General features: G+C 49.7%; 2 protein-coding genes across 5 annotated transcripts in view; one reads left to right on the top strand and one right to left on the bottom strand.

Annotated features, from left to right (window-relative positions):
• Window positions 1-14,163, top strand: part of ACSF2 (acyl-CoA synthetase family member 2) — a 50,547-nt gene that overhangs the window by 4,015 nt on the left and 32,369 nt on the right. Inside the window, exon 1 of one of the 4 annotated variants that reach the window (XM_027749851.2) lies at window positions 10,318-10,445. The exons of the other annotated variants lie outside the window; for them this stretch is intronic. Within the exon in view, the coding sequence (XP_027605652.2) occupies window positions 10,357-10,445 (89 nt within the window). The 5' untranslated portion in view covers window positions 10,318-10,356. Of the gene's footprint in view, window positions 1-10,317; window positions 10,446-14,163 lie in introns of those variants that run through there. 4 annotated transcript variants of the gene reach the window in all.
• On the bottom strand, window positions 2,008-6,399 carry LRRC59 (leucine rich repeat containing 59). Its single transcript, XM_027749862.2, has 7 exons — window positions 6,137-6,399; window positions 5,728-5,787; window positions 5,071-5,229; window positions 4,661-4,765; window positions 3,978-4,050; window positions 3,339-3,512; window positions 2,008-2,805 (listed from the first exon to the last, which is right to left on the bottom strand). The coding sequence occupies exons 1-7, from the start codon at window positions 6,239-6,241 to the stop codon at window positions 2,561-2,563; spliced, it is 921 nt and encodes a 306-aa protein (XP_027605663.1). The 5' UTR covers window positions 6,242-6,399; the 3' UTR covers window positions 2,008-2,560.

Genomic DNA, 14,163 nt, shown 5'->3' with positions numbered 1-14,163 from the left:
CTTTTAGGCCTATGGAAAATGCTCCTCAGACCAGGAGCGTGAGAACATGCTAGCCAATATCCCAGTGCACCGTGGCGAGGGTGTGACAGCCACCTCCCGGCGGATCGGGCCGGAGCTGTCCCGACGCATCTATCTGCAGATGACTTCCCACAATCCTGACCTCTGTCTGGATCTCACTGGGTAGCTCCAGGGAATAAGGGTTTTACTCTTTGTCTGGTTGAAGGGTTCACTTTTAGATTTCACTGGGTAGCTCCAGGGAATAAGGGTTTTACTGTTTGACTGGTTGAACTGTTCGGTTTTCTTCTGTGAAGAAGTGCTTAGATAAGTCATTGATCCTCGTTTAAAGACTTGAAGCACATTTAGACTTTATCATAGCAGGAAAAAAGTTGGATAAAGTTGCTGAATGGCTGGAGTTTATACAAGAAAGATGGTGAACACCTTCCCCAAGAGCATGAGTTGCACACAGTTCATAGCATGTCAGCATTCTTTGTCTTTCTATAAAATAAATAATTTTGAATAATCTTTGCTTCTTAATGAGTTGTCTTGCATATAGACAGGTATGTCCTCTGTTGAAAGAAATGCTTCCTACTGCTCTCCTGAACTGCAAGGAGTTACCTTCTATCTCCTCTGGGACAAATCCCGATGCTAAAGCAACACAGTGCTGCCCCCCCCAGCACCTGCTCTAGTGAGGTGGAAGAACTTTACCTCACAAAACAGACTCCGTGTTCTGCTGTAGCAGATGGGAATGAGTAAGACTAATTTTGAGATATAAATTTAGACTGCCCTGATTCAGTCTCCAGACAGCTTAATCTAGAGAGGGTCTCAAAATCTGATTATATGCGTCGGAATTATGAGGTCTAAACAGTTGGCAGAAAAAGCTTCCTTTTAATTAGATTGGGGAGCACGGCCTGTCCATGCAGCCATTAGCACTTGTGTGCACACAAGGACAGTTGAGGGCTTTTGTGACAGCAGCACTTACCGAGATGAGTGCTGAGAGAATTAAACTGCCTCCTACGTGTGGAAGTTAATCTTTGGAACTCCGCTGCCTCCAGTGGAAAAACCTCACCTGCCATGCTCACTCCTGGCATCCAGCAGGAGACCTGGCCTGGCCAGCAGCACTGCTGACTTGAATCAATAAATTGTATTAGCCCAGCATTTGCCAACCTATGCAGCACTTGCCTGGATGGCACAGCTGAGCCCGCCCAGCCGCTGGCAGGAATTGCTTCAGGGAGGAAAATGTTGCTTTGGATGTTGTTTGTCATTTTCCTGAACGTTTCTGGATAGGGAGCAAGGATCTTTTAAAGAACAGGATGAGTTACCAAAAGTGAAGCTTAAAGTCGTTTGAAGGAAGCTTTGGACACATACACCCTGCTAAGGCAGAGGCAGCCCTTCCGGCCTTTATCTGATACTCATGCTGCCGCTCCATCCTGTGTGACACTCAGGGAACCACAGCCTTACCATCAGGTTACAAAAAGGTGAAGGTTTCGATGGTGACCTTGGTGTGAACTGCTATGGATGATTTCCTCACAGCACTGCTCTTGGCAGTGATTATCCCAGGTATGAGAAGAGGGAGCGACTTTGGGGACAAGTGTAGGGTGTCTCAGTGGAGTCAGTAGCACGGATACTCTCTGAAACCTAACTTCATTTTAGTACTCACAAAGCCCTTAAGGATACGACAAACTTCTGTTCCAATTTTTTAATAAGGAAAATTTTAAATTAGTTAATTTTAAATATTTTCTAGGGAAATTATAAATGATTAATAGGACTTTGCAGAGGAGAGTTTTCTTCTCCAGGTGCAAGCCACTAAACTTCCTGGCCTTCCCCCAGCCCCAAGGCTAATACCTTTCCTGCCAGCAGTGCTCCCACAGTGCCACCCAGTGCTGCCACCATGGATACAGCAGGCAGGAATCATTCCCCTGTGTACTCTCTAATCATTTGTGGCTGTTCCTAAAGGACCTAATTAAAACTAAAACCGCGTTAACAACACAAACATCCAGTTCAGACAAATTGCTGTGAAAACTGTTGTATTGAAAATTATCAGCTCCTTTCAATAGCACATCAGCCTCTTCGCTCCAACATACGGATGCACAGCCATCCTACATGCCTGTAATTGGTCCTGGAGTGGGCCTTAGTGTGTTATTCCCATACAGCCATATCACCAATTTTAGCACAAACAGAAATGAGAGCAAGGAATGGATATGTATTAAAAACCTTCCACCTCCAGCTCAGAGCTACAGCTACCCAGGCAAGGTGAGGGCTGGTTTTTCCCATTCCTATAGACTGGCAGCTTCCTGTACCTCACAATCCTGGTGACCACGACTTGGAGGTGAGAAGTGGTAACAAGTTTAGGTTTAACGTGCGCAAAAAACGGGAGTTACAGGCCAACTGCAAAACATGCACAGCAAAGATGATCTGAACAATAACTCTGCTCTGTGGAGTGGACCAGCAAACCAACGCTGACTGGTTCAAAGCAGTTTCATCAGAACACAATTCCATAGGAATTCTGGCTGCGTAGATGGTGGAAGGAGATGCTGACGAAGCAAATGCCCGTCGAGGACGATCACTGCTGCGAGTTGTGCTGTAGCATGTTTTGCAGGGTCTTGTGGTTCTGCAGGGCAGCCACCACGTCCTCGTAGAGGGTGTTCACGCTGACGCACAGGGGCTGACGCTGCAGCTCTGTCAGCTTGCAGGCGGCCAGAGCACACAGGATGCAGAACAGCACAAAGAGCAGGACCCTCAGCACCGACCGTGACCACGAGGGCTTGTGCCGGGGGGGCTGAGGGGGACGGGAGCTGGAGGCAGGCTCTGTAATGAGAACATGGACAGGACAGAACGTGAGGAATTCATCTAATATCTTTAACAGTCTGCGTTCGGAAACAAACTGCTCAGGCAAGATACTTCAGCCTCTGCTGCAGTTGGCTTTTGTCATGAATTTTCATTACTTAGCTCTGATAAATAGGTAGATGTGCAGGATTTAACTGTTTATCATGAAAAGTTTCAGATTTAGTTTCATGGGCAGCAGTGAAGAGGGTGTAAAGCACCTCTGTGTTGCACAAGATCTGGTTTTGCACGTGTAGTTCAGTACACTTGAAATAAGTGGAGGGAAGTTCTCATTGGGAACAGCTGGAGAATTTGAATCTTGTAGCTCCACAGTTCATGAGAGCACAGGCAAAGAGGAAAAGGGCACAGCAGCAAGAGTCTATCAGAACTCCTACAGGTTCCCTCTGCCCATTCCCAACATCCCCAGTACCTGGGCCGCATGAAAGCAATTCTGGCAGCATCAAAGTCTGATTAAGATGGAATCTGATGCAATCCCACCCAAAATTGATACCACTTACTTCGGGTCTGCACCGTTTCTTTTTTAGTTTTCTTCTCCATCTCCTGTTTTGCAGCTTTCTGAGCGTCATATTCCCGCCTTCTGCGTTCCTTCTCCTCTGCCTTCTCTCGCTTCCGCAGTTCCCTCTCTTGAGCCTCCTTTGCTCGCTGTTCTGCTTCACGCTTCTTCTCCATTTCTGGGGATTAACAGGAAGTTTTTCCCTTTTATCTAAAGGGTTGTCATTGCCATCTTCCTTATTACCTGCTTATCTGATCCCGATTGGAATGAAGAAACCAATTAAATAACTATCCTCTTATTTTATCATTTTATTTAGTATTACAAACCTTGCATTTTGCTCCCTCAGAATTAGACTTCCCTTAAAGTAAATCCCATGCTTTTCTTTCATATTTTTATAGGTAACCTATACCACTTTCCATCTAGAAATCTAAATATTATTCAGGCAAGAAATCACATAGTTACCCCCTGCTATGTTTCTCCCTCCAGCCCTTCTACCCTTTTACTCCCTGAATCTTCAGGATTTGGATGGCTACAAGTACTTGTTAGATGGCAATTTGTTAGATGGATTCCGGTGTGTTTGGGTGTGTTAGAGAGACCAAGAGCAGTCCTCAGCAGACAGCACGTGGGGGCTCTTTGTGCCTACCTCGCTCTGCTTGGAGTTTCCGTTGCCGTTGTCGATCCTGCTCGGACTGGATCGCTTTCATGTGCTGCAGTACCTTCAAGGTCCAAGAAAACAACCTGAGGGCTGTGCAGGGGGCTCGTGGCACAGTCAGTTCAGAACAGAACAGCTGGATTGTGGCTGAGGACAGTCAGCTGGGGCTGACACCCAACCCTGACCTACCCCTACAGGCACAACTCTGAGGAGAAAGAGCTCGGACCTTCCTTTGTGAGTCTTTGCCATTAAGAAACAGATTTTCCCATTAAAAACAAACATGGCAAACTGGTGCTCACTGATACAGGGGATCACAGAACATTTCTATTTATGTGAGTCTATAGTTTGCCAGAACTTCTCCAGAGATTTTTGTACAATAAGCCTAGGCATGGATTATTATGTCTGATTATGCCTCTACTTTCTTGGCAAGCAGAATTTAATCCTCTCTTAACTCCTCTAGTGGAGGAGAATCCCCCTCAGCCAGGTGTTTGCTTTCCACAGGCACAGCAGCACCAGAGTCAGTGCAGTGAACCTGCACCTCACTGCCTGAAGAAACTTCAGACTGCTGCAGCAGCTTGCTAAGCTTGCTAAGCAAAAAGAGGAAGAAACACCACTGACAAAGCCATGAAAGTAAAAAAAAAAAAAAAAAGAGAGAATAAAAGCAGATTCCTTACCTTGACAGCAGCCTGCTTACACTGCTTCTCATCCAGACAGTCTCCTGCCACTTTAGCCAGGACAGGATCCAGGGGATTGTCCTTCAGATCCAACCACTTCAGGTTCTGCAAAAAGGCACGACAAAGGGGAGGCTGTAAGAGCACAGCAGTCTTGCAATTATTTAAGAGATCCAAAACAGAAGCAAAGGACCGCTTAGTTTCCAGATGAATGAAACAGGTACAGAAGACGAGCAGAGACGTTTTCAATAGACTGAGAGAATTTTCACCGAGCTGCGGTGCAGAGCCAGCTGAATTTTGGAATGGGTAGTCAGCAGGATGGATGCTTTACCAGAGAAATCAACTTGAGCAGGATCACAAGACCCTGGGCTGCATCCCAAAGCTTTACGTAACTGCCCAGCAAACAGTTTTACCTTGAGCTGTGCAAAGCTGACTGGCAGGGTGACTAAACGGTTGTTGAGAAGGTCCAGGTGCTGCAGATTGACCAGGCGGCCGAAGTCCAAGGGCAGCTGTTGAAGCCGGTTTTTACTCAAATCCAGTTTCACCAGATGCATCAAACTGCAGAAGTCTGACTGAAACCCAAACAAACCCAGAGAAAGCTGGTCAGCACCCCTATGGAGGAACCTCTGCGGCGAGTACGTGGACACAACCTGCGCCTCGCATCAGTCTCAAATTCCTAACTACCTACAGGACTGTGATGGAGGAAAACCACTCTCCTCAGAAGATGGAGGTGGGACACATATGACAGACCGACAAGGTGATGTATGGCAATATGACAGGAACAAACCCGAGTCTCCACTGCTGATGGAATGGGTCTGTATTCACCCGGGGATGCTCTGGCAAGAAGATACTGCAGTCTTCACTCAGTGCAACCCTTTCCTCTCTTCTGCCTCAGCCAAACCCACCACCAGCACTGACCCATCACTGACAACGGAGTCATTCAGCCACCTCAGGATGGGGGAAGAAGCACCAGTTCCAAACCTCCTGGAGAGCCTCTGAAGAAGCACTAGTTATCTTTTCCAAATATTTCCCAGCAGACTCATCCCCACGAAGGCTCTCTAGCACCTTACCGGCAAGGAAATGAGGTTGTTACAGGACAAATCCAAGATAGTAGCTTTTGGAAGAGCAGCCTGAAAGAGAAATAAAGCGCTAAATGAACACGGAGGTTCACCCGAGCCCCTCTGACACCCACTAGTTCTGCCTCGGCCTCTGCGGTTTCTCCCGCATCAGTCTGTCCATCCCCCGCGGCTGCTCCGAGGTCGCGTCATCTCCGGATCGGTTTCTGGGTCCAAAGGCGGTTTTTATCCCGGGATAAGCACTGAACAGCGGCTGCCGGGCCGGCGGGACACGGAACCCCCTTCCCCGTCGCTTTAAATACCCGCAGGCCAGGTCACAACCCCAGCAACACATCTGTCTCCCCCGCGCCTCCCCTTCCCGGGGACCGCGCCCGCCCCCATCCCCGCCGGGCCGGGGACTCACCAGCTCCCGGACCGGCACCTCGTTCAGGTCGCAGAGGCTCAGGTCCAGCTCGTTCCCGTCCAGCTTGTCCTTTAGGCTCAGCCCCTTCCCGCCGCCCCGCGACATGGCTCCGCCGGGCAGCCGCCAACAGGGGATGCGGGTGGGAACGGGGGTGCGGCACGGCTCGGTTCGGCCCGGCACGGCTCAGCCCAGCCCAGCCCGTCCCGTCCCGGCGTGGCACGGCCCGGCCCCGCCACCCACTTCCGCGGCCACGTCCGCGCGGGCCCCGCCAGCCCCCGCCGCGGGGCCGAGCGCGCCCGCTGCCGGCCCGGAGCGGGGCCGCACCGCCCGCACGGCACCGCCGCGGCCGGGGGAGCGTGGGGCGGTAACGATCTCCTTAAAGTCAGGGTGTTCTTTGATGTCTGCTCTCTGTGCGCTTTCAAGCCCGATCAGCAAGAAAGGGGATTTAATCCGCGTGACAGCAGATAACAGGCTCTGAGGGATGTCCAGGTGTTCGGAAGAGAAACTACTCGTCGGTAGAATTGCCTTGTTAAGGTTTGGGGCAGTGATCTCAGACCTAGGGGGAGGTCAACAAAGCTTGGGAAGAAGGATGTGCCGCTGATAGTGGGCACAAAGAATGCAGAATTTATGGGCCACAAGGACATTTGGCAGAACCCCCAAGATAAGGAAGAAACTAATAAAGCCAACTCAACAACTGCACTGAATCAGCTCCAACTGGGTAAAAGGTAATTCTGGCAGGGGGAAATTGTGACCACTGACTCACAGCCACGGACTTAAGAGACCCACCACCCCAAAAGACAAGAAAGACTGAGAATACAGACTAATTAGCATGGGAAGTGAGAGAATCATTAACCAACACAAGACAGAATACAAGAACTAGGTAACTTGTAGCCAATGTACATTAATGCCTTTGTTTGCTAAAACATATAAATAGTGAAAACTTTTGAGAGTTGCGTTGGGGCACCACCTCCACCATCCCACTGGCCCCAGGCCCCTGGCCAGGCTGGCAGGAGTTTGCATCTGGACACGTGAAATGGCTCTGCGAAGGAAAGGAGAACTCCCAGCCCAACCCCATGGGTGGGTGAGATTCACATCCGGTCACATCACCGCATCAAACACCACCTCATGGAAAACCAACCAGTTAACAGTCAATAATCTCAGTAACAACCCAGAAACCCAGTGATCAATACTTTGTTTTACAACAGCTGATACAGCTGCTTCAATCTCTCCACAGTCTCCCTAATGCGAGGGGTGAATTCTCTCTTGGTTGGACTGTTACCCACAATGTCTCTTCAGAGGGGGAACACTCAATGGATGTTCCTGCTTTTGCTCCGTTGCCACAGGAGCAGAGCACTGTCCTGACCTGCTGTGGAGAAAGTCAGTGAAAGAGAAAGGAGCCTGGAGCAGGGCCAAATTAGTGCTACCCGGTAATGGGATTACAGTGAGGACTAACCTTGAATTCCCCGATCCCTGTGTGATTCATGGCGTACAGGACCTTGCAAAGATGTTTTCACTACTGCAGCACATCTACCCCGTGGATGCATTAGTTAGTTTTTAAGTTGGCAGTAAGTCTTTTCCAACACCCAGAAACCAGCATTAGCTCAGCACAGGGGGAACGGTGACCACAGGGGTCTCTAAGCAAAGGCACCCCAAACCAGCACACGAGGATTTGCCTCATAGAAAGTACAATAAAATCTGCCCGAGTTTAAGGCGCTCTCATCTAGGAGATTATAGAAGTTTCTCAAAGTGTGGTATTGTTCCTCCAAAGGTGACCAGAAACTAAAGAGCCCACATCTGAGAAGGGCAAGGTCTAGTCATCCAAGAGCATCTCCCATCCCTCAGCTTTTCACAACAATGTTTGGAGACAAGGAAGGGCCAGAGAAGACCTGCCCCAGGGAACGGTGGGGAAACCTCTCATTGCCAGATCTCTGAGGAAGGCAGGTGATTGCTGAGCCCTGCATTACCCTGAGGTAACAAAGGACTCACATGAAGTGTTGTGCAGTTCCCATCTGTGGCTGGGGGGCACCACACACAGTTCTGCTACAGAGGGCAAAACCACAGGGGCTTTGGAGGGACCTGAGCAAGACCCTCTGCATCTCTGGGAGAAGTCCTTGTCTGTGCAGCGCTGCAGGGACTGAAATCTGGGTTTGCACAAATCCAAGGAGCTTTTGGCTCTTAGCAAAGACAAGCAGGGGTGTAGATGGGTTACAAAACCTACCTGCTTATTTGTGATTAACTTGAAGGCAGATTTTTAAATCTCCATTAGAAAGGAATGATACCTTCTGCAATGGTGTATGAAGTGGTACTACTTCAGGCGGCCTTTGCTTTGACAATTTTTAACAAACATAGCCAAATGTCAAGGTCGCCTTAACCTCTGCATAATTCTTGATTTAATTCTTTCTTTAACCAGGATTCACCCTGTGGGCTAATGATTGTTACATGGGAAGATCAAGCCAAAAGTCAGCTTTATCTTTATTTATTAAAGGTGAGTTGTTTGCATCCCAGACATTTTTTTTCCCCCAGTGGTTATACAACACTGAGCCCTCAGATGCTCCATCAGCACAGACAAAGATAATTGCTCTGTCCTGTGCTGAAGCAGTGAAAGGATGACTTCTGGACATCAATGTCACACAGCCTTACATCACCTGTGGGAATCCAGAAACTCACCTTGCTGCTGATTGCAGTGGTGACTTGAAGAGGTACCTGTGCATGTAGACTAGAAAGATTTCAAACATCCACAAGACAAACCATAACAAAGGGTACATCTGTACTCTCTGCTAGAGGAAGGCTGCAAGAACATCAGCAAGGAGAATGGAGCAGGAACTGCTCAGGAAAGTGGGATGTCAATCTAATCCTGATCTAGCAATCCTTCTCCCTCTGGGGGCCTAAGCTGGCCATGCTGGCCTGGGGATGGAGATCATTCCCAGACCCTTTGTGGATCCTTGTGTCCCCTCTGCAGATCTGAGGCCCCTCTGCAGCCACGGCTGATTTTTCACATTTCAAGGACAAAAATCTCCCTTTCCCTACCAAAGAAAACACTGTCACTGCTGCCACTGAACAAACTCCTTGCAAATAAGATGCACATTGGGGAAAATCCTTTCTGTTTCTAAAATCAGAGGTCTGGTGACAGTTGGTATTTCACTCTGTTACGAACACATTTATGGCTTTGGTGTCTGAGATTCACTGTTCTGAGGCCAATATTGATGCCCTTGTTCATCAGCACCGTTATGCTTGGCATGGTACAGACACCGTGTCAGGCACACTAATTCCAGCTTCCACCCAGGCAGAGCTGCAAAACGCCTGCAGAAGCAGCCATGTCTCAGGCCAGCACTGACAGCACGGTTTGGTTAATGCCCATGTGGTATTCAAAAGACAGAGCATTTTTGGGCTCAGAGTTATACTCCAGCCCTTTCATTAGGATTAATTTGCTTTTGGCCATTGCTGCAGGCCGTGGCCAGACAGGCTGTCAGTCGTTTCACGTGGGGAAGGATGATGTGTCACCTGCTCAGCATCAGTGCTGCTGCAGAACGCAGCACCACCGTGCTCCTCACGTGGTGCCTGCCCGCACCTCTGCTCTTGGTGAGGGGCCTCATCCCTGGAGCAGCTCTGCAGTTCCCAGCTGGTCTCTCCTCCTCCCATGGGAGGGCGCACGAGCCACGGAGGGCCTGAAGCTGTTAGCGGGGTGGTAACTGATAACTCCTTGAGTGGATAGTGCTGGAGGTCAATTGGTGTCTCTGGGGCTCAGGCACCAGGGGATACAGGTGAAGAAAAGTGATGTTGGTTGTCTCGCACCGAAGTCCACCTCCGCTCATTTGGGTGGAGGGGCTCATTCGGGGTGGTTGGAGTCAGGCAGAAACAGACTGATGGGGCAAGCTGGGAAGAAGAATGGAGTGGGAATGTACAGGGGAGGAGGTGCGGTGCAGGGCTTGGGCAGTGGACTGGCCGAGGACGGGGCAGATGCCCGGCGGGACCCTGCGCTGCCAGCCGTGTGCCGGGGGCTCCCTCTGAACCCCCATCCCCGCACTCGGGTGGGCGCTTTCCCTGCTCCCCATCCCACCGGACACTTCCTCGCGGCCGGCGAAGGGTCCCGGGCCCCCGCAGGCCCCGAGGATGGGGCGGAGCGGGGCCGGGGCGGGCCGGGCACCGCCCCCGCGCTCCGAGCGTTGGGACGGGACGGGTCGGGCCCCGTCGGTTGTCCCGGTCCTGCCGCCGCTGGAGGAATGGCCGCGGCCCGGCTGGCAGCGCTGCCCCGGCATGGGCTGCGGGTCCTGCGCCGGGCGGGCGGGAGGCGGGGACCCCCTCCGGGAAGGTAGGGATGGGCTGGGAACCGGGAGAGAGTGTGGGGGGAACGGGGGTGCGGGCTATAGGGTGGCTATAGGGAACAGGGGGCTGTGGATGAGAAGGAATGGGGATTATAGAGGGTGGAGGGCGGTGGGGGCTGGAGATGGGGGACTGTGGGGCATAGAGGCTGCAGACCATGTGTGATGGGGGACAGCCCCTCCAAAATGGGAGACGGCAGGCTGCACCCCCTGAGTCTGCCCCCACAGCCTGGGAGGGGACCGGGGGAAATGAGGAGCCCTGCACAGTTTATGGAGGGATGTTCAGCCCAGGGCTGAACTTTCTTTGTGCAGCAGCTCCATCCTGATATCAGTAACATCAAACGTATCAAATGGCTTCTTCACCCTCCTTGGGCACTCTGACTTGCAGGCAGTGTCCCTGTCCCCCTGTGGTCCTGCAGAACCCCAGGTGGGCAGGGTGGTGAGGGACACAGCAGGTCCAGGGCACCAAGGAGCTCTGTGGGGGTCAGCCCAGTTCTTTATTTTACTTTCCTTCAGTGCTGCCTCTTGGAGCAAGTTTGTGTGAAAGAACAGCAATGGGAAGGCAACTGGCTTTGGGAAAGGCTCTGAAGGATTAGCTGATATTCAGAGCCTAATACTCAATGGGAGGAATGACTTCCAGTGAGCAATTCCCCAGGAACCACAGGGGTTCCTTGTTTTTCCACAGACAAGGTGTTTCTTTTCAGCTGGTTTGACATTAGGAGTGAGGTGGCTGAAGCCACCTCATCGTGGATGTTCCAAGATTCCTTCTCAAAATCTTAGGAAATTGGATCAGAAGGGAAGCATGACAGAGAGTTCACTACAGTTCACTCCAGCCCAGAAGTGAAACTGTAGGGCAGGAACACAAAGCCCTTGGAGAAAAAGATGACAAATTTAGACAGTAAAGTCTTTCTAGTAACATTATAAAAAAAAAATAAATTATTAAATTCTGCTCCTAGGCGTATTTATCCTTTTGAAAGGAAGAGTACTGAGGGCAGAGAAACACAGTAAAAAACATAACTAGAAAGTCCAGAAAGTTGCTGCAGAAGGAGTCTGAAAACCCTGGGAACTTGGTCCTTCCTCAAACCAAAACAAACAAAAAAAAATGAGAACCTAGTTAACTCTTTAGTCAACAGAGCAAAGAAGAGGGGAGGTCAGAGCTGGGCTAACTTTCACCACCCTTTTATTGCAGTCATATGACACAAAAGACACAAAGGCTCTTGCTTTGTGGGGAGAAGCTCCTGGTAGATGTCCATGAGCAAAGGAACTGGCAGGAGAGTTCATGGACCTTTCTGAGTGTGACCTCTGTAACGAGGACAGTTCCTAAGCCCTGGGAGGGCAGAGGGACTGGTCAGATCAATGTCCTTCACACTGTACAGGGGACAGGAGGTGACACCTCTGCCTTGTGTTCCTGTCTCATCCCCTTTGATAATTTCTGTAGAGACTGATGAAGAGTTAAAGGTGAAAACAGAGCTGGTTATCTTATATCAACAACTCTATACTGTTTATTGGGGCTGTTCAGAGATAAATACAAATAGCTCCTAGGATTAGTCCAGAGTGCTTGCTTCGTTCTGATCCTTGTGTCAGGCAGGAGAGCTCTCTGGGATTGCTGGGATTTGGCTGCTCTCCTGCCTTTTGCGTGGAACAGGAAGGGGATGCATTTTTCCCGGATCTCTGATGTCTCTCTGTTCAGTTGTGCTACTGAACTTCAGGGTCGTGGAATTTTGCAGGAACAGCCTGGAGATGAGGCTGGCTCCTTTGCAGGCACTGCAGGCTGTCTTGCTGCTGAAACGTGTTGCTAACAGAAGACATGTGCTCTCTAAAAGTCGTGTCTTACAGTCTGTGCTGACACCCAAGAGCAAGTAGAGTTTTATTTGCTCTCCTGAGTCAGGGAAATGAGAGCTGCTGTAATATTGGACCATTGGTCTTGTTTTATCTCCAGCAGCACCAGATGCTTTGTAGGAAGAGGTGAAGGGTGAATTACTTGTTTTCTGTAACAAAGATGAACACAAAGATTATTTCTGAATCCTTTGGATCCTTTCTTTGTAGAGATCTCTTGATACATTATTTCAGATCAGATATATACACTTCTGCAGGCTGTAGGCAGGAGGGAGACCAACCCCACGTGATTTCCAGCACGATGCTGCTGATTATGAACATATCTTGTATCTGCCTCATTCCTTCCATTCCTGACCCCCAGTGCTTCCAACAGCCTGCTGTGTTTTGTCTCATGCCTTTCACTTCTGCCACTGCCAGGAGAGAAATGATGCAGAAATGTTGAAGCACATGCCAACATCAGACCAGAATTTGGGGAGCTCAGACTCAATGGCAGTTGTGAATTTTGCTTTAATGGATTTGAAGAAACGATGTGAATTATTGCTTTGAGAGGAGTCTGTGACTCTGGGTTATGAGCATGAGATATCTTAGCCGCTGATTTCAGTGCTGCTGCTGCTTTCATTTGAAAATGTGAATGCTTGAGACCTCTGAGAGCAAGCTGGGCATGTGTTCACACATGTGGGGGAAACCAGCAGTGTTTTCACGGTGTTTTGGAGCACGGGGATTTATAATGACATCTTTTACTGTTCTTTGATGCTCTTCCATCCCCCTATTCGGGAGTAGGGAGGAAGCCAAGCCATGAAGCCTGGACCTTTTTCATTTAGTTCTGCCTTTGTGCCTTCTTGCATTTAGTGTAAAAGTCTGGTTCTGCAAAGTCAGTGAAACCCTTTGTCTCTTCAGGCCTGGAAAAATACTGGGATAGTAATCCCAGAAAGCCTGATCTATGTAATGTTTTGCCAAGACGTAACAGTGTAAGATATTACCCTTTTCATTGGCAATGAAATGTTGTGCAAGTACCTCTTGGAAGGTTGACTGTGGAGAGCAGGAGACTTTCAGCTGGACACTTTTGATTTTGATTAAATTTTCTCAACCCAAATTTTCTAATAATATTTCCTCCCCTCTCCCGTCTCTTTTTGTGATGGTATTTTGTTGTTCAGCTTTTTAATCGTGCGGTAGAAGAATGCGTTGCACCAGTTTTTTTACCAGCTGGTTCCTTGGGTGGTGTCCCCCAGTTCATGAAAGGCTTGTGTTTGCTTGCTCCCACTTCAGGCCAGTGCTGAGCCTTCTTGGCTCCCCGTGACCCCTGGACAGTGCTCTGGGAAGTGCTCTTGCGCAAACAGGTCAGGAGCTGCTCCGGCCCTGCCCAGAAACGTCCCTGTGCCTCAGCTGGCAGAGGACAGCAGGGGATTTAGGAACAGGCTCCGCCGAAACTGGAAACAACTCGGCTTGAGGCAGATGTGAGTGTGATTGTCTCCAGTAAATGTTTTAGCAAACAACCTGAGGGTTCCTTGTCCACCTGCTTCTCTGAGACCACCCTGTGACAGGGGACAGGGGCTTCTTGCTGTTTCAACCAACAAGTGTCAGTGGCTGCTGTGGCTTTTACTGCTTTCCCAGGAGCATATGTCCTCTTGGGCTTAGGGAGAGCTTTTTCAGCCTTTATTTTATAGAACCTGTATTTATAAAGGCTTTTCTTCTGCAGAGCTTTCTTTTAATCTCCTAGTTTATCTATGTGCCTTGCCCAAGAGCTTTCAATCAATAGATGGTAGTTCAGTTTAGCACTTGTCCTCCCTCCTCCTCCCCGGGCAGCTCTACAGCCTTGATGTGAGTTGCCCAAGAGCTCTGAGAAGAGAGATGTCTGAACAGAGCCCAGTGGGA

The sequence above is a fragment of the Pipra filicauda genome, unplaced genomic scaffold (genome assembly GCF_003945595.2).
Source record: "Pipra filicauda isolate LSUMZ 115617 unplaced genomic scaffold, ASM394559v2 scaffold80_size11013439_pilon, whole genome shotgun sequence".
NCBI classification, from domain to species: Eukaryota; Metazoa; Chordata; class Aves; order Passeriformes; family Pipridae; genus Pipra; species Pipra filicauda.
Note: the sequence above shows the minus strand (reverse complement) of the source record. Positions and strands in the feature narration are given on the sequence as shown.

Bases quoted from the DNA above. Each gene is read 5' to 3' on its own strand.
- LRRC59 (XM_027749862.2), bottom strand. From the start codon at position 6,241: ATGTCGCGGGGCGGCGGGAAGGGGCTGAGCCTAAAGGACAAGCTGGAC. The intron at 5,230-5,727 runs GTAAGGTGCTAG...TTTGGGTTTCAG, and splicing joins ACAACCTCATTTCCTTGCCG to TCAGACTTCTGCAGTTTGAT. The intron at 3,513-3,977 runs GTAGGCACAAAG...GTTAATCCCCAG, and splicing joins GAAACTCCAAGCAGAGCGAG to AAATGGAGAAGAAGCGTGAA.